Source organism: Mastacembelus armatus, chromosome 6, assembly GCF_900324485.2.
Source record: "Mastacembelus armatus chromosome 6, fMasArm1.2, whole genome shotgun sequence".
Lineage (NCBI taxonomy): Eukaryota > Metazoa > Chordata > Actinopteri > Synbranchiformes > Mastacembelidae > Mastacembelus > Mastacembelus armatus.
In genome coordinates this window covers 16,211,841-16,231,696 of record NC_046638.1, presented here as the reverse complement: position 1 = coordinate 16,231,696, position 19,856 = coordinate 16,211,841, and the positions used below count along the sequence as shown (strand labels likewise).

The following is a 19,856-nucleotide window of genomic DNA, read 5'->3' as shown; positions in this document are numbered from 1 at the left end:
ATTCATCTTGTATTACAGAGAGCTTTTATAGACTGCAGACAATCTGTGATAGCTCTGGTCTACGTTATGACTGCAGTATTACTTATTTTATTAAGTATCATAAAATAACACTAAGTGTTTGTTAGCAGGTGGGATGGCAGTATTCAAATGAGATTTGTAGCAAGATTTATATGGTGAGTTATATGGAAGGCAAGCTATAAACACCCTCTGCCTGTAAGACCTCACTTGAGAAATACTATAATTCATTGTTAGGGAACACAGATGTTAGTACAAATATTCATCACCGTAGTTGTTGAGATGTTTGAGAGGTTTGAGGCAGGTTGCTCATCATGTAGCTAATGTGATTTAAACAACAAACCTAATCAGTGTTTTATTTGTATTACATCTCTCAAATATCCAATTTCTCATATCCATGGCAACTTACTTTGAAAAACCACATGGGCTGGTCTGAAGGATGAATGACGTACACACTTTCTCACAGCGTTTCCTTGTTTTATAAATACCACACATTGCTTGAAATGCAGCAAGCATCTTTCTTGTAGATATGTATTATTTATACATCAGACTCCAGATCTATTCCACAAAGAGTGGTAAGCAGGTCTTCTTCTTCCGACTGCAGGAGAGCCATGTAATAATCACCTATTGCACTTCTGTCCACAGCAGTTGGGCCATTTATGTCTTCCCATTACCTGCCAGCAGGCAATGAGAGCTCAGACTAAATTGTCCAGTTGTCATGGGCACAGACAAAGAAAGGTTATTATAAGCAACTGCTCACATGCACTGAGACGGAGAGGTTTTGTGATTTGCTTTTCATATGCAACTCAAGGAAACACCCAACCAGGAGCATATACTAAGACAAGAACAAAGGAAGAGGAAGAATTAAGAAACCAGAAAATAAAAATTAGAAATCAGTGATAATAATGAATTTTATATAAGAAAAGGTTAGTTGCTCTATGCGCAGTTTTACAAAATACCTCCCAAAAACCTTTTACAAAGTAGCTACCAGCAGTTAGTTTTTTGGTGGTCAGCTTTTTGCCACTCTAAACCTCAGCTGAACAAGATCTGATGGACCATTGATTGGCAACAAAGGCACAAACCACCACATTTATCATTGTCAACAGTCGTCTTTACTAAAATGTTGCCAAATCTTTGCTGGCACATGAAAATAGATGACCTGAAGAGCCCTGGCAAAATAATCAGCCCACTTTGGCAGAGGAGGGATTCTATGACTCATAGGAAGACGCTGATTGAGAAAATAGGTCTTCAGAGCCATTAGGTCGGACAGGGCACCCTCACATAGCCAGAGTCACTCCTCCGTTTTTTTCAGACTGCTATCAGAAAAATATACTTTTTTCCTATAAGAACATTTTCTGAGATCGAGGGCCTGAATTACAGTACATCTGATCAGTAACTGATGCGGTACACCAGAGGTCAATGGACAGTACTGCTTATTGTTGCAGGAAAGGAGATCGCAAAAGGCATAAGTCTAAAGGTCAGTGGACAGAAAGGTCAAAAGCATAGAAAATAAATCAAACTGTGATGTTCAGCTAGCATGATTTAAGGCCATACTTCAATTCCACCTTTGGACAAATCAATTGGTTCTTCAGTAGGATTTCAGTCACACTAACGACAAGAGCATGTATTAAATTAGCAGCCACTACAGCATAAATGTCTACACTACCAAAGCAGTTGCCATGATTCATTAGGACCCTGTTGAATCCTGGCACTGCAATTTCTTGTTGCCTTGGTTTTTTATGTCGCAGTGTTCATTTAAAATAAGAAATAAGCCAGAAATTAGATCTTCAAAAAAATGACTCTCAGAAATAACATGCGCTCCAATAAATCCAGTCAAAGTAAATGTATCCTATTTGTTATTTGCATCCCCGCTTCAACAGAGAGACGCTGATTATACACAAACTACTCCTCCACCCTGGGGTGCATGCTAAATAAATCACACAAATGTAGTATAAATCTGGTCTTTTGTTATTAAAATGTTTAGTAAAAAGTGAAAGTAAAAGTGAAAGAGTCAAAATTTCCCTTAAGTCTTCTGCCATCCACCTTTCTGTGCTCCGTTATCTCTCTCTTAGCTTGCAGCTGAGAATATTATCACCCTTTGAGCCTTTTGTTCCTCCTTAACTCTCCTCTTCTGCTTCTAAACACATATTTCTCTTAACAAGGTTATACTCCTCTCCACCTTTACATAATTTTACCCTGCCACCTATGTCCAGCTCAATCCATCCCCCCTGACCTTCCATTCTCCCATGGGAGAGTAACTCAAACATGATTACTCCTCATGTCCCTTCCCTTTCTTCCTTTCCTCTGTCAAAGCAATCATCCCTCCTATCTGTAAGACTTCTCATCGATTCCCATCACCACACAGGATTGTAATGAGATCATGTACAGTATGAGTGATATAGAGATACACTGAAACCTGCAGTTGTAGAGCTGAATTTAGCATGTTCATTTTACTTGTAGTGGACTCTTGAGGCCAGTGAACAGCTGGCTGACAATGATTTTTGTCATTTGAAGTGGGTAAATCAATCATATATACTGGATCTTGTCAGTCTTTTCATCCTCAGAAGGTACAACAGAAAAGCAATAAAACCAGAAGAACCTGAGAGAATACTAAAGATGAGAAACTAGGGGATGGTGGGAGAGAAAGGGGTAATAGAAATGAGGAAAGACGATGAGGAAGAGAAAAGGCCACATGACACTGTTTTTAGGAAGGGATGTTTTTAATAGCCTGAGCCGTTTTAAAAACACAACAGTACAAATTTTATTGCATAAAGTGTGTCTCAGCTGTGTTTATGAAATACATAATTAACTAGAAGGCATTCAGTGCAGAGCACAAACCTGCATCACCGTGCAACTGTTTTCTATCTTGCAATGCTGCAGTCTTCAAATTAATGTGTTTTCAGAATTTGAATTTCCAAGAAAACATCAACTGAATATAATGAGGACTGACAACTGTCTGTGAAGCTGCACTACTGAGAGAAATACTAAAGAAATAGTAAAATGTGAACATAATTTCAATGCTACCATGCTGAAGTTAAATAGTTGTAATGCTCACCATCTTAGTTTAGCTTAAGTTATTTTCTAATATTGGTAAGTAGCAGTAGTGAATAGTAACTAAGGGAATTACTCAACTACTGTACTTAAGTACAAATTCAAGGTACTTATTCTTTACTCTATTTTCAGTAGTTTATTTCCATTTTCTGCTCTTCATACTTCACTACTACATTTAGGAAAGCATTATTCAATTTTTTACTCCACTGCATTTTTTTTCAGCTAGTTCTTGTTTCTCAGCCTAAGATTCCACATGTAAAACCTATGATCAGTTTATAAAATGACCTAATTGATAAGACATAATGTTATTGATTAGATTACCAAAAAGTAATTGGATTTGTTCAAAAGCCAAAGTACTGAACAGATTAGATTTTTTTTACTTAGTGGGTTTATATAAAACATTACTAACACTACTAAGCCGAATTCAGTACTAACCTTCATCATGCTTATCACTCTTTCCATCTTGTATAAAAAAAAAACAAACATCCACCACGACTTAATCTAACATGTCGCATCACAAATTGGCATGTTCTCCCTGTGTCTGTGTGGGTTTTCTTTGTGTACTCTGTTTTCCTCCCACAGCTGCATGTAGAGTGAGTGTTTGTCTGTCTCTATGTGCCAGCCCTGTGATAGACTGGTGATCTGTCCAGGGTGGACCCAACCTCTCACCAAATGTCAGCTGGGATTGACTCTTAGAACAGTGGGCTGTACAGTGGCCCTCAAGGACTGGAGTTTGAAACTTGTGCTTTATAGGAACAAGACACTGCAAGTTTCCATCATGTCTCTGTACAATATTTGTTTGGAACATTTCAAATACTGAGCAATGCATGCTGGGAAGTCTGCAAAAAGCTGATCATGTTTCTTGAGAAACTTAGTTTAATAAGTTCAGTGACTGCTCAACAGTATAGTCTTCAACAAGATCCCATCTAGTTGTTGAGATAATTCATTCTGAACTAAAGTGGTAAAAAATAACTAACATCACCATCCATGAAGCCATTTCTCCAACACGTTTAATAGAAATTGGAGGAAAATCTATAGCACTTAATGAATCCCTGGGGGAAGCATTAGATTTCAGCCAAATTTTCAGTGACACTTGAAGATATCTTGCCAGCTAACGGACTCATTAGCAGAACAGGGCAAGACAAAAAAAACAAAAAAACAATAAAATATTAATGACAGAAACGCATGGGAACACAATGTAGAGGTGATAAATCACCATTTAAAAATAGACTGAAGGGGCTGAAATACACAAAACAGAGATGACAATACGAGAGAGAGCACATTCAAACTAAAAGAATGGGATCAGGAAAGAAAGGATAATAGCGGAGAAAGCAAAGTAATACTGTGTGATTTGAAGAGGCAAGCTTCTGCATATGGCTTAAATATGTAATGTAGCCTCCAATAAAAGTAGATAAATAGAACAGACGGTCAGGCAGTGAGAGGAGAATGTGAAGTTCACCGAGGGATGTATAAAAGTAAATCAAGAGGTTTTAAATATGGATATTACTGTGAAGGGGTCACACACTCTACAGCAGTTTTCTCTCAGACGGGTCTGCCCTTTAAATTAACCATAATTCTCAACACCACCAGAGCTGACTCAGGTGAGAAGGAGCTAATGGCATATAAAATGTCTTTGTTTCATTCAGCAAATGCCATTCATTTTATAATGCGATATTTGTTATATCAAAAGATTGAAATAAAACATGCCAGAACTACTTTTTACCTGCTTCACCTACTACTGAAGGAAGTGTATTCCCCTTCTTGACATCACTTTCATGACTTAGCGTTAACAGAAGCTTAAAAATGGAAATTAAACTCCATATCAAGACTGGATGGAGTTAGCCTGTGTGGAGAAAAAAGTCTAACAACACCTCTAAAGTAATTCAGAGACTAATACGGTATAATGAGTTCATTAGCAGGTGAAAGTGTTAGAGGTGCTGGTAGGCCAGCTATTGCTTTATGCTAAATTAAGCATAAATTCCGTATCAACTATTTTGACACAACAGTCTTCTCTGCTGAATCTTGGCTGGAAAGCGGAAAAGCATATTTGCCTGAATATTAAAAACTGCTTTAAGCTGGAACCCACTGACAGCTGTTTTAAATGATCATGTAAAGAGTGACATCAGTCAGCCTGATCTGTACACACCACATAAATTGCAAGTTATATGTATTTTGTCATGTATTTGTCAGTTTCTTTTCCCAAGATCTTTCAGTAGTTAGGCTTAATTGTGGACATGCTGTTATACCATTTTATTTTTCATTGTTTCTATTTAGGGTTATGTTAATCTTAATTGCCGTTCTGTGTTAGATTAAAAGGTCCTACATATGGCTTTGTGAAACCTGCAGATATGCTCCAGTGGAGCAGTTGATTTAAGCGTCTTCTTCTTCTTTTAGTTTCTTTCGTCGCTCCAATTTACAAAACATCTCTGCCCGATAATCTCCAGGCCATTCTTCTGGTGGTGGTTTTATGAAAACAAGGTACTTTTATTGCAGAGCAATCAAGAGTACCAAGTGTTTTTTTTTTGGCCCTGCAGTCTGTCAGTCATTGTGTGCAGTGAGTTTTTAATGTGATAAATCATAGCTTTTGATATTTGAAGGTTATATCAAAGTATATAAGGAAAGACAAAGAAGATTGGATTCAGACTGTTGTTCCAGTATCAAAGGACACAGTGAATATTGCAAAGGGTGAGACTGTGGCTGCATTCGTATCTGTATGTGTGACACGCTGTGGAGAATTACTGAGAATGAAAAAGCATCCAAGACACAGGTCACACCCCGGTGGACAAATATTTGAAAAATTGAAGACAACAGTGATTGGTTGGAAATCCAACAAAACCTGCCACAGTGCTCATGTTTCAGACCTGTGGTTCAAACTACATCAAAAGTAAAAGGAGGCTTGAGAGCAATAGTTTAGTGAACTACACCCAGAGACAAGGATAGCAGCAGAACTGTTTGTTAGCAAAGAAGTGTGATAGAACTAGATGAATCCCTGCCAGCTCTGGGTTCTGTTTGACCCTGACCTCACTGCTCATAGGTCAGACACTTTCTGCTTTTGGGAGCAACACATCCTTTTTTATGATCTGAGGAAATTCCTAGAAAAGTGAAAAACAGTTGTAGGAAAAAAGTGTAAGTGTAAAATGATTATATGAGTCTCAGCTGAATGTGCTTATGTATATCTAACATTATGATTCCTTTTAATGTTTGTCCTGTTCATGTATGTCTCCAAATTATGTTACTAATATTGTTAAAATGCTAATATAGCACCTTTGTGTGGAACTAGCTGAGGTATTAGACGTATTATGTCTATATGTTTCCTTCAGTACCTTTGAACACCGCATCAATACGCTAAAATGCTAAAAATTCATGTGACTGGGTCACTCATTAAATTCCAAGAGGTCTGACAGGTCTCTTGGATCTGGATGTTTTCAGCGTCTCTTATTTTGCTGTATGAATAGTGGCACTTGTACCCTGAATGACCAAGTCCCCCCGGTTGCTGTTTGGGTTCTTGGCACTGGGGATTTTTTATTTTGTAAATTCAATAACTACTCCTACATGCATTAATCAACCACAGCCCACACTGCACCTTTACTCTCTCTTCCTCTGTCTGTTTCTCTTCCCTTTTTAACCCTCCCTCTCTCTGCTGCAGCACAGTTTACTTCACTTGCTTCCACAAAACTGACAGCTTGTTCACTGTGTAGGTGGCCTTTTATCTCCTTCAACTCCATATTTTTTGACTTAGCCTGTGTTGCGTCCAGTCTCTCTTTAAATGACTTCAGTGACTATGTCGTTATGGACCTTTATCCCGCTAACTACAGTGCTTCCCGAAGTGTGCCGTAGCAATAATTTTATGATACATATTTTATTATTAATCAGTCAAAACAGAGGAAACCAAATAATAAAGCAAAACACTAGGCTCCCTTGTGGACAGCTAAGTAGGGAAGTAGAGGATTTGGGTGAAAGCAACAGAAGGTCATCAGGAATAAAAGCAACAAGAGAATTACCCAGAGGAGGCGTGAAAACTACAGGTTTAAAGCACGAAAATACATTTATATAGAAACATACTGTACACAGTGTCAGCTTATTTTATGCTGTAGTCAGTCCCTGTGCCTTTAATAGTCTCTTGTGGTCAGCACAGCATTTCACATCATTTTACTCACTCGTAGGACTGAATGAATAACTGTAAATCCTGATGTCAGTATAATTAAGGTACTTTGGACCATCAAGACAGAGGGAAAGGCATCCAGGCAGATATATTGATCCAGAGAGACACAAACATAGTGAAGGTGTGAGAGACAGTGTTTTTCTTCACTGCTGTGAATGCAGATGCAGTTGGGAACATAATGAAGGGCACATCTGTAATTTATAAACATGACAAGAAAATGCAACTCAAGGCAGGCACTGAGTTTTAGAAAGAAAAACTAATGTTCTTTGCTCTGGACCATGGAAAGGGCTCCATTTTGAGGCCCAATATTGCTGTCACACTTTTACTGGCTGCCTGGCATTTTAATACCTATGTTTGTTTGCTAAGGGAGATTAGAAGGTTTGTCTCCTTGTTTCTAACTGGATTTTTATGCCTTTCAGTCAAATCTGGACAAATTGATGGACAGATGGACATTACAGCAGTATATCAAGGGTTTTGCTGTGTAAGCTACTAAACAGTGCCTCCTTGGTTACAGTGCTGATGTTGCTAGCAGTAGAGACTCATACAGTGTTTTAACAAACCTTTTAGCTGCTTTTTCATGCTTATAGTACACTAACCTTTGTCTTTGTCTGGATATGAGTAATTTCTCATTTTAGAGTTTCGGGCACAAGTGTGCTAATCAGTTTTTCATTCATTCACATAATTGATCAGTAGTGATTGTGTGTGTGCCCGCTTCATTCGGCACACCACTAACATCTGTATAGAGCTAAGAAACTCTATTTACAGACAGACACTAATTACAATCAGACATGTCAGGTGTGGGAACATACTCTTAATAGCCATTTAAACCTGTGTTCCTCAATATGCGTTTAAATTATCAGCCCAGACCTATAATGTAAACTTCTGAACAGGGCTACCTGAAGGATGTCAGTTATCATTATGCTTTAAAAAAACACAAATAATAAATACCTTATGATGATAAATGGATCCATATAACCACTATCCTTAAATTAAAAAGACTTTCTGCATAATAAGTCATATTTTTCAAAAAATAATCACTTTTTTACATTGTGAAAAATTATAGCTGGGCTATAATTTAATTACTGTGAACATTGCAAGCTTTTAATTTGGTTTCTTATCATATTTTATATAGTGATCCATATTGTCTGTGTTTATCTCTTATGGCTTAAAGGTTTAAACAGGTTTTATCTTCTCCATGAACAAAATCTCCATGAAATCAAGTTTCTGGTCAGCATTTTTCAATCTCATGCCACTGTCAGGCATCTTGTAGTAATGATTCGTGGCAAATGAGAAGCTGGCTGGGCTGAAGAGAGATTTTCCTTGGCATAACTGTCTAGCTCACCTGTAATATTTCTCTTCCATATTTTACCAGATGGCTGGCAGCCCTAAATAAAACACACATGTACCTTGAAGTTTGCATGTTCTCCCTGTGCTTGTGTGGGTTTTCTCCAGGTACTCTGGTTTCCTCCCACAGTCCAAAAACATGTATGTCAGGTTGATTGGTGACTCTAAATTGCCCATAGGAGTGAGTGTGAGTGTGTGAGGTTGTTTGTCTCTATGTGGCCCTGTGATGGACTGGTGACCTGTCCAGGGTGTACCCCTGTCTTTCACCCAAAGAGAGCTGGGATAGGCTCCAGCTAAATAGAAATAAGCAGGTAAAGATAATGGATGGATGGATGAATGTACCATTGAGGTCAGTACTTTTTTTAACCAGCTTGCAAGAGTTTTAGCCAGAACCTTGGCATCTAATAGGATAAGAGATATTGAACAGCAGCTTTTAAACTATAAAGATGTCAGTCTTTTCTTAACAATATGTCCAAATAAAGCTTGTGGCCTACAGTTCCAAGAAAAAGTAATGACACTGCAATTTCCTTGTTTTCTGCATAAATTTGTCATGAAATGTGATCTGATCTTTATCAGAGTCACAAATATCAACAAACACAATATTTCTAAAATGATAAGATACAAACAATCCTGATCGTTCTTGTCTTTATTAAATACACATTAAACATATGAAGTGATGGTGGAAAAAGTAACACTAGATTTCTGTCACTAAACATCAGCTGGTGTCAGGTGTTATCAACCTTGGAGTCCAATCAATGCAATGGAGGTGTGGTTTAAAACTACCTTGACTTATAAAAACAGTGTCAGTATTCACAAGCAGCATCAATTGATATGAGTTATGCCTCATTAAAAAGCGACCTCAGAAGACCAACAATCAAGATTTGCATGTAGATAGAAAGGATTACAGGGTAACCACAAAGACTTTAGACAAACTTTCTGTAAATGAAGACAGTTTAATACTGTGGCTACTGTCCAGTAGTAGAAGTGGGCTCCCAGCCAAGGTCCCCAAATCAAGGGACCTTGGCTACCTCTGGATCTGGACCACTCACCATTGTGGAGAGACCATGAATGCCAAACTTTACCAAAATATCCTAAAGGATAATGTTAGGGTGGCTGTCTGCAGGATGAAGCTCAGGAAACCAGGAAATTGTCAGCAGTGCCAGTACTTTTTCATGCAGCTGCAACTCCATTCATTCTTATATGTATCAAAACACAAAGCAACAGTACACCGCTAGAGTGATTCCCCTTAAACAAGCATGTTGCATCAGTGGAGCACACAGGAAGCTGGCACTAGATGTGTGCGTGAGTGAGAGAGATGAGAGAGAATGCCTTAGTATTTGTTAGCAAGAGGCAGACAAAAAAGATTAAGTGAAGGTGGTGGCAATAAAAAAGAATTTATCCTTGGAAACATTTTAGTGGGTGTTGCATTACAAGGACATCAGTGGCAGCTACCTATTCAGTCTGCTATATAAGGATCACAGCTGCAAGGCATCTCAGGGATTCAGGCCAAATAGTTGTGTATTGTAGAATACAATTAATTAATTACTAGTGATTAAGGTTTAGTATGCAGGATACAAATTTGGCATTGAAAGCATTTTTAACCTAGATGATGATGTTCCAGATGCTCTTTGAATGTTTTTATTTTGTGTTGAAGTGAATTGTGCGGGTAAGGGATTTAAGTCTGTAACTGCCCTATAAATAGCAGCGGGTCTAAAGAGATTTGTTGTTGTTTTATAAGGCAAAGTATGAATGAGCAGGCCTGCAGTGCATTAGTACTGTACATTATAAAACCTCAAAGCATTCAGTGCAGCCATTCACCATAATTTCTAACACACAAGTTGACCCATTTATAATTGCAGCAGTGTCTCAGAGATGGCTTTTTAATACACAATACCTCTGGGGGCTGCACACGAAAATGAGTCTGGATCCATAAACTGATGGTGTAATTGAGGGTTGAACTCAATTTTTATAATTAATTTATTTTCTTGTTTTTGGCTTTTGTCAGTTGGTTTTTCGATTTGATTTCTGTTTCTGCACTGCATTTTACTTCATCCCTATCCTCTCTCCATTCCTCTCACCTGCTCTAGAGAATTATGATCAGACATTTTTCTTTTTCAGCTAGTAGCTTTTGCAACCTGTACCTTTAATGTTTTCAGTCATACCACCCAACACCCAGATCACTTCGATCTCTACCAAGCTACTAATTATATTTGGACAAGAATATGACTTTTTAAACCTTATTATAGTCTTATTAGTCTGTAGTTTGTCTAAGATAATTTAAACACAAAGGGTCATTTTCTCCACAGAGTCACCATGAAATAATCACTTACACCTTGAAATCAGACTAAATCTAAAGCCGTACCACTTTCTTATTACATCACCCCTTCTTAAGCACTTAGTCCACTAGTTCTTCCAGTAATAACATAAGATGACAACCACCTTTGTAAGTAAACTGCTTATAGCGAGGTATTTATTACTGCTGCAGTAAGCAGGTTAGGCCTCTTAATGTCATAGTGCAGTCATTCATTTTTTTTACACAGCAGATATTCAGATTACTCTGAACTAATGTAGAGGTTCCGCATTTTGTTTGATGAGGAACTCTTTGGGCCCTGTGAGAGAATGAGAGAGCAGGCAAAAGGAATGAAGGGAGGATAAAGATGACAGAGGTAAAATAAAAAATGAGGAGAGAAGACACATTTTGTAGAGCAAATAAGAGAGAGAAAAAATAAGTTATGTTGGGTGAGTGGATGAGGGAGGAAAAAGGAGAAGTGGGGAGCAGGTTAAATTGTGCAGAGCTGTCAAAAGATATCAAAAACAAGAATTGGGGCATTAAAGTGAAGTGGGGAAGGCAGGGCTGGGGAGAAGACAAAACAGGGGAGTGTGTGGGGAGATGCAGAGTCAAGAATGAACAGAGGTGTTAGATGAAGACCTGAATGTGGGTAACTGGTATTTCCCAGTTCCCATGGTAACGCTAGGCTAGTTTCCCCTTTGCATACTCGCACATCTTTCTGCTGCTCCCATTTTCATACTCAGTGTTATAATATTACACAAAACAGCATCCAAAACACACACATACTTTAACGTACATATGATAGCACATATTGTATAATAGACTATTCTGTTCATCCTTGATAGATAGTGATGATCTGTTCTGATTTTGGAGGAATTTGAGTAGAGAGAGAGAGCATGACAGTTTTAAAATGCTTTACATTTGAAACTCACTCACTTTTGCGAGCATGTGTCCTTACTGTAGCTTGTTTTTTTTGGCTCTTTCTGGCACACGATCCCACTGAGTGAGGTTTACCAGTTCATCCACTTTCCACCCATGTCACCCATGGTCATGAGCTTTTAAGCATCTGATCAGATCTTCCGTTGGAGACTTTCTAGGTCTGCCAGTCTCAAAGGATACCCTGGGTTAGACACAGAACACACACTGGAGACACCATATATCTCAGCTGGCCCAGAAAACAAAATGTGACACAAAATGAATGCCCAGAGAATTCTTATTCTGTTTTCAAACATTAAACTCACTATGAAAAGACTGGTTAAAATCATGATATGAAACATTTCAACTCTAATTGGCAGCAAAAGGAACCAATGTTTTTAAAACAACAGATTTGAAGAATACTGAGTTTGAAAAGACAGAAATCAGTAATAAATACAGAATGAGGCTCCACTTAGGTTTACAGCATGATGATAGTCAGCCCCTCGAGTCAGTTTTGAGTCAACAGCGTCCAACAAAAAACACACACCAGCAAGAAGACGCACCATTATAGATGCTCTTGCTGACACAATACACAAACGGAACAGATGCTGGCAGAGCAAAACCATTGTTTCATATATTTTAAGAGGCTGTTCTTAAAGGAAAGTTATGAGCTGAAGGCTTCTGACAGCAGTCTGTGCATATTAAACTGGTGACTCTGGGAATTTACACAAAATTAGACATAGACCAAAGTTTTTAGACATTTGATGTTGACATTTTAATGTTGATCTTTTAGAATCAATATTCTTCTGTATTGTTTTTGACATAAAGAAGCTAAAATTACAATTTAAAGTATTCATGGTATTAAGGAGAAGGTGCTGAATGAGGATTCAGACAATAAAGATGTATAGTTTGGAGAAAAGTTACTTTAGCAGTCCAGTGAAACATGCAGACTTTAAAAGATGACTGTTTTCTTTGGTGGCAAGACATTTCTGTGGCTGGGCAGGGTGGAACGGGAGGAACATGGACTAATGAGCTCAGGTTTCTAAAATCCTGGTCACAGATGCCATAGCTGATCAACTAGCAACCTGTTAGCACAAATTTGAAGTCATCCAGGAAAATCGTGCAACAAAAACTTACATCTTTGTTTCAGGTCCTCAATACAATATTGTTCATTATTTATTTTATTTCATTTCTGTTATCAGTGTTTTGCCTGGACTGTAGGGCAGTGGCAGGGCAGTGAAAACAGAGGTGGAGAGTTGGGGTTCCTGATTTATCACCTCTGCAGAGCCTCAGTGGCCACAGAGGGGAGCAGATGTAATCGTGGTAATTTGTTCAGGGAGGCAGGCTGGTTAATGGAGTGGTAGTGATTACATTAACAGAGGCTGCAGGGCAATGCAGTGTTTCTAATTGAGTGGGTAGGGTGTGTGTGTGTGTATTCATGTCTTAGGGTAGCCTCTACAGCAGCCTGTCAGGTTTGATGACTGTTACAGGCGCTTCACAGATGCACACCCATGCAATCATTGCCTCATAAATCACATACAACACATATCCTTATTGATGATCGGTCAGGTGTTCATTCATGCAGTTTAATGTTGCAGTAATATTGTTGCCTCATGACAGCAGTTTCAGTTAATGGCAGCAGATAAACAGTAATAGCAAGAGATAAACATCATTACATGCCAATAAAACAACAATCGCAGCAACAGAGGCACACCAAGTGGACATAGATACATTGAATATTTAGAGCCTCCATGTGTACAAGCTGCTAAATATAGAGCTGCCTTATTATGATGTTTTACAGCTCTTTCCAGTTAAATCTAATATCTGTCCGTTAATGACAAGAAAACTTCGTCTGTACGCATACACATACACAATCGCTGCCAGTTTAATTAGGTATATTTCTCATTACAGCGAAAAGTAGTCAAAGATTCAAAACAGAACCAGGCAGTAATGACTAACAGCAGCCTTCAGGGGTTTCCAACAGGGTTTACCTTCAAACACAGAGAGCAGCAGGGACTTCTGAACAGATAACTAGGATTTAATCTTGTCCGTATTGTAGAAGTGACCCAGAATAAGGACAGAGACAGAGAAGCGCAGGAGGAGGAAGATGAGAGAGGAGGAGGAGAGGGCGAGCAGGAACAGAAGAGGTGGAATGGGACACAGAAAGGGTTAGATGAGTTAAAAATAATATAAGCAGAAAAACAGCACAGCTGAGGTCCAAGACAAACCAGTGGAAGGTAAAACAATACCAAGGGACAAGGGGCTGCATGTAAAAAGGACAGAATGTAAACAAGATGTAAAAGTGATTTCTACATTTCTGCTTGTATTATTGATTTCTGTCATTTAAGCTCCTTAAAATCAGAGCAGCTCTTTCCTCTGTTAGCACTATTTTACAAAAATGTTCATCCATCATCAAAAGGGAGTATTTCACCATAAACTAGATGTGCCTCAGAGGTACTCACTGTGTAGAGTGGCACAAGACAAATGGAAGCGGTCATGAAACAATGAAGTAGGGAAGAAAATTAAATGTTGTGCTTAACTGAACTGAATTTCCGTTGTTGTTTTGCACTTTGTCTAGTCTTTCTTTTTCTGTCAAATATTGGCTGATTTTATGTCCCTGGGTTTTCAAGTTTTTTAAAAGAAATATGGGATGTTCAGAGGGCCACTCACTCTGGTGAAACCTCTTAGTACTAAACATTTAACTGGAAGAGAGCAGCAGACATTACATGTTCATATCTAAGAATAAGATTAGAGTGCAATTAAGAAAGGATAATCCAATAGCCTACTGCGTGTGTGTGTGTGTGTGTGTGTGTGTGTGTGTGTGTGTGTGTGTGTGTGTGTGTGTGTGTGTGTGAGAGAGAGAGAGAGACAATTTGTTGAAAGTAACCACAGCGACGTGCAAGTGTCTTGGGCATCAGTTGTGTACATGTACAGTGGGTACGGAAAGTATTCAGACCCCTTTAAATTTTTCACTCTTTGTGTCATTGCAGCCATTTGCGAAAATCAAAAAAGTTAATTTTATTTCTCATTAATCTACACTCAGCACCCCATCTTGACAGAAAAAAACAGAAATGTAGAAATTTTTGCAAATTTATTAAAAAAGAAAAACTGAAATATCACATGGTCATAAGTATTCAGACCCTTTGCAGTGACACTCATATTTAACTCACATGCTGTCCATTTCTTCTGATCCTCCTTGAGATGGTTCTGCTCCTTCATTGGAGTCCAGCTGTGTTTAATTAAACTGATTGGACTTGATTAGGAAAGGCACACACCTGTCTATATAAGACCTTACAGCTCACAGTGCATGTCAGAGCAAATGAGAATCATGAGGTCGAAGGAACTGCCCAAGGAGCTCAGAGACAGAATTGTGGCAAGGCACAGATCTGGCCAAGGTTACAAAAGAATTTCTGCAGCACTCAAGGTTCCTAAGAGCACAGTGGCCTCCATAATCCTCAAATGGAAAAAGTTTGGGACGACCAGAACTCTTCCTAGACCTGGCTGTCCAGCCAAACTGAGCAATCATGGGAGAAGAGCCTTGGTGAGAGAGGTAAAGAAGAACCCAAAGATCATTGTGGCTGAGCTCCAGAGATGCAGTAGGGAGATGGGAGAAAGTTCCACAAAGTCAACTATCACTGCAGCCCTCCACCAGTCGGGGCTTTATGGCAGAGTGGCCCGACGGAAGCCTCTCCTCAGTGCAAGACACATGAAAGCCCGCATAGAGTTTGCCAAAAAACACATGAAGGACTCCCAGACTATGAGAAATAAGATTCTCTGGTCTGATGAGCCCAAGATTGAACTTTTTGGCGTTAATTCTAAGCGGTATGTGTGGAGAAAACCAGGCACTGCTCATCACCTGCCCAATACAATCCCTACAGTGAAACATGGTGGTGGGAGCATCATGTTGTGGGGGTGTTTTTCAGCTGCAGGGACAGGACGACTGGTTGCAATTGAAGGAAAGATGAATGTGGCCAAGTACAGAGATATCCTGGAAGAAAACCTCTTCCAGAGTGCTCAGGACCTCAGACTGGGCCGAAGGTTCACCTTTCAACAGGACAATGACCCTAAGCACACAGTTAAAATAACAAAGCAGTGGCTTCGGAACAACTCTGTGACCGTTCTTGACTGGCCCAGCCAGAGCCCTGACCTAAACCCAATTGAGCATCTCTGGAGAGACCTGAAAATGGCTGTCCACCAACGTTCACCATCCAACCTGACAGAACTGGAGAGGATCCGCAAGGAAGAATGGCAGAGGATCCCCAAATCCAGGTGTGAAAAACTTGTTGCATCATTCCCAAGAAGACTCATGGCTGTACTAGCTCAAAAGGGTGCTTCTACTCAATACTGAGCACAGGGTCTGAATACTTATGACCATGTGATATTTCAGTTTTTCTTTTTTAATAAATTTGCAAAAATTTCTACATTTCTGTTTTTTTCTGTCAAGATGGGGTGCTGAGTGTACATTAATGAGAAATAAAATGAACTTTTTTGATTTTGGCAAATGGCTGCAATGACACAAAGAGCGAAAAATTTAAAGGGGTCTGAATACTTTCCGTACCCACTGTATGTGTGCAGATTGTAGGGTGTGTGTGTGAAAGTGTATTGGAGTTATTGAGGTCACAGAGGGTGTGTTTTGAATGGTACCGTAGTGAGTGACAGTAATGATGGCACATAAAAAGCTGAAGATAACTATAAACTATATATCATTGCAGAGGCTTTGGTTATTCTTATGATGTACACAGATCTACAGGCTCTAATTGTACAACAGTTCCATGTACACAAACATGTAGATACACACAGTTTCTGTAATGTAAGGTTAAGGAGAAACATCTGTCCAATCTTTGTCACTGACAAAACACACTGAAGCTGCTGGACATGTTGCAGTTCCATCCTGTGGGTCTTAGACCAATGGGTCTCTGAGAAGCCCCCATCAAAACATTTCCATAAGCTGTGTGACACGAGGGTTTTGCTTTTGCCTGTGGGAAACGGGGACCGTAGAAGGACAACACTTCATACTCTTGCACAGCAATGTAACACTTTAGCCACAGCTGCATAAAGGATTTGTAGTAATGTATTACACTGTGTGTGTGCCCCATTGTCAGATGTGCTTGGCTCCAGTGATCCTGGAATGATAAACAGTAGACAATAAATGGAAAATTTTGTAATTTCAGCCAATAAATACATTTAGATAATTCAGAATTCATGTAGACAATGACTTACAGTACATGGTTAAGAAGTCCTGTGGAAAATGAGCTTCTTTTTCTTTCTCTGCAGTCCTTGTTGCTGATTCGTCAGGAGATGGTGGTTTCCCAGAAGAAGCTTGGAGACTTTTGCGAGGCTCTGAAGCAGTATCTGAAGAATGTTTCCGCTCAGAGAGATTGCTTTCAGTAAGTCTCACTATTGCTACACCTTGTCACATTTCACTGCTGCCTAACTCTTATCATTTAAATTTTTAATGTGTTCCATTTTCAGAGTCAGGACCTCACTGTTTCTCTCACTTTATTAAGTAATACACAACTTTAAGTAGTCCCCTATGTTGTTGATGTCAGTTTGTTTTAGTTTTCACACACACACACACACAGGTATTCCATCATTATCTTTTCATAACCTGAAAAAATGCTGTAATTCCTGGGTGGTTTGGATCAGTGAGATACTAATATCATTCCCAATACTCAATCTGTATAATACTGTACCTGTAGTGTAGTGTGATTAACATGTGCTGTACCTATTATACACCTCCTGCACCTCCCACTCAGAGCCTCAGGGTGCTGTGAAGCTCTTTTATATCCAGAGAGAGTTCTCCAAATCCCAGACTCGATATGCACAGTCCAGAGTCAAATGCATATGCCCATGGCAAATTTTAAGGTTCTGGCTTCACTTCACTTTTATATTATAGTTTTTCCCAATTGGTAACTGCAGACTGTACTTTGGAGTAATGAGGTGCCGGAAAAGAAAACATAATAAATGATTATGTGTCAACTCCCTAATTAAGATACCTCAGTTATTAATGCTGCAGCCAATTGTTTTTAGAATATGCATAACAATTTAAACAGAAATGCTTTACCAGGATTCATCTATAATTTCTTGTACCTATGTCATTTCAATTTAGTTCACCACATTTTGTGATCCAACAGAGTGATAAAAATAACTACTTGTCAAAAAGCAGCTGAAGTTTGCTGTCTAACTGAAAACAGACCATGTACACATCATCAAGCTGTTAAACGTTGCAAAGTGAAACAGGACATTGGTTTTGGAAACATAGCAGGTTGTTGTCTATATGATATGAAGTGCTGTTATGTCTCAGGCACAAACTGTGATGGAAACGTAGGCATTCAAATCCCTGTACCATGCCTCTGTCAGCAGACAGGCCAGGATAAGAAACTTGAAATTGGACATCCTGACCTTTGTCAGTCTGTGGTAGAAACCCTGTTCTGCTGCTGCGATGGGTCAGTAACTGATGCTGATCCCAGCACTGGACTTCAGGCACGTTTACCTCTATTATAAAGCTGTTCCAGCATTATCATTTGTCAAGTCTGTGTATAGCATATGAAATCATGGTGCTGCTTCATTGGTGAAGAATCCAGTTGTTCAGTATGTGAACACTGAGGCATATTGATGAATAATGACACCACAATCTATCCAAAACCATTTTATGAAAATCCTTCAAAGGTTTTCAAGGTCTGTGGGAATTTAGCTGCTCTCTTTTCTTCAGTCAGCCACAGGCTCAATCCCACCTACTTCACACTCAGCCCTGGAGGACAGAAAGTATTAAATGCTTAGCTCTGGTCAATAAATGGCACACACAGGTAGAACGCTTCCCTGTGTGCAACACAACCGTCGTTCAGAAGTTGCTGTTTGGTTTTTGTTTGTCTTTAGCAGCATATTTTTCACTGACTTGTTGGTACCTTTCTTACGCTCCTGATCTGTCCTGTGAAATAATTTATGAGGTAGAAGGTTTATTGATGGAGGAAGTCCACTCATTACTTCTGAATAAATGACTCTCTCCTGTGAGTCATCTCGTTCTTTCTCTTATGTCACTGCTTCCCGTAGCTTTCCTTTTTATTTCTCATTATTTCCTCATGTAATCTTGCACAAACTAACTGTAATATATGAAGTTTGTTTAGCCTCTGCCTTTCCTCCTCATTATCTTTTAGGTTGAATGTGCGATTATGCACTTTATTATATCCTCCAGCAGAGCTCACACAACTCAAGCAGTTTTTTTTTTTTTTTTTTTTTTTTTTTTTTTTTATAAAGCCCAGCAGAGTTGCCTGTCCTCCCAGTGCCCTCTACAGGTTTAGGGGAAAACTGCAGCGATAGCACATTTAGTCTAGTTAGGATGTATCAGACAGCTTAGGTGCTGCTCAGGGCCAAGTGATAAATTCCAATGTTCAGATTTCATAGACTGGCAAAATGTTCAAATTATACAGGCTATTGATCATTGTCTTTTGACCAGAGGTGCTGAATACCAGATAGTACTGCAGAATTAGAGTTTGCAGAAACAGGGTATTTCATGTATCACTCATTATGAATCCCACGGCACAAGACAATAAATTAATAAAGATACAATCATAAGACAAAATTGTGTAAAATATACACATTTTTAAAAACAAAATAAAACCACTTTATACTGAAATGTCACTTCCACATTTTGAATATTTTCTTGGAGTTTCAGTACAGTATATAATATATAGTGCTTTTTTTCAAAAGTTTAAAGGCTCATAAAGGCATTTTGCACAACATGTCACTTTTCATGTCTCCTCTACTTCACCTTTCAGACAGTTACATCCCTCTTCAGCAAGTTCAGCAGCTGCTGCCAGATTTAGGCATTTAGCTGATGTTAGCAAGAGCAACAACACTCGGGTTGTTCTGAGTCAGCTGCTTCAGCTGTAGGTAAACACAGCAAATGCTGGGATAATACGCTGTAGGACAGGCTGTGAGCGTGGATTAAGACTGTAGTTACCTCTTCAGTGTTGTGACAGAGAAAGAAAGACACGCTACTTTGTCAGAGCAAAATCAGTGTTTCTCTGTGGTCACTAAAAGGAGACAACCAACACTGGCTCTTCACTTTGATGCCTAGTG

General features: G+C 39.0%; 1 protein-coding gene across 1 annotated transcript in view; it reads left to right on the top strand.

The window, feature by feature from the left end:
* Positions 1-19,856, top strand: part of necab2 (N-terminal EF-hand calcium binding protein 2) — a 92,072-nt gene that overhangs the window by 68,181 nt on the left and 4,035 nt on the right. The window contains exon 10 of the mRNA XM_026311815.1: positions 17,052-17,164. Coding sequence (XP_026167600.1) covers positions 17,052-17,164 — 113 coding nt within the window. The remainder of the gene's footprint in view (positions 1-17,051; positions 17,165-19,856) is intronic.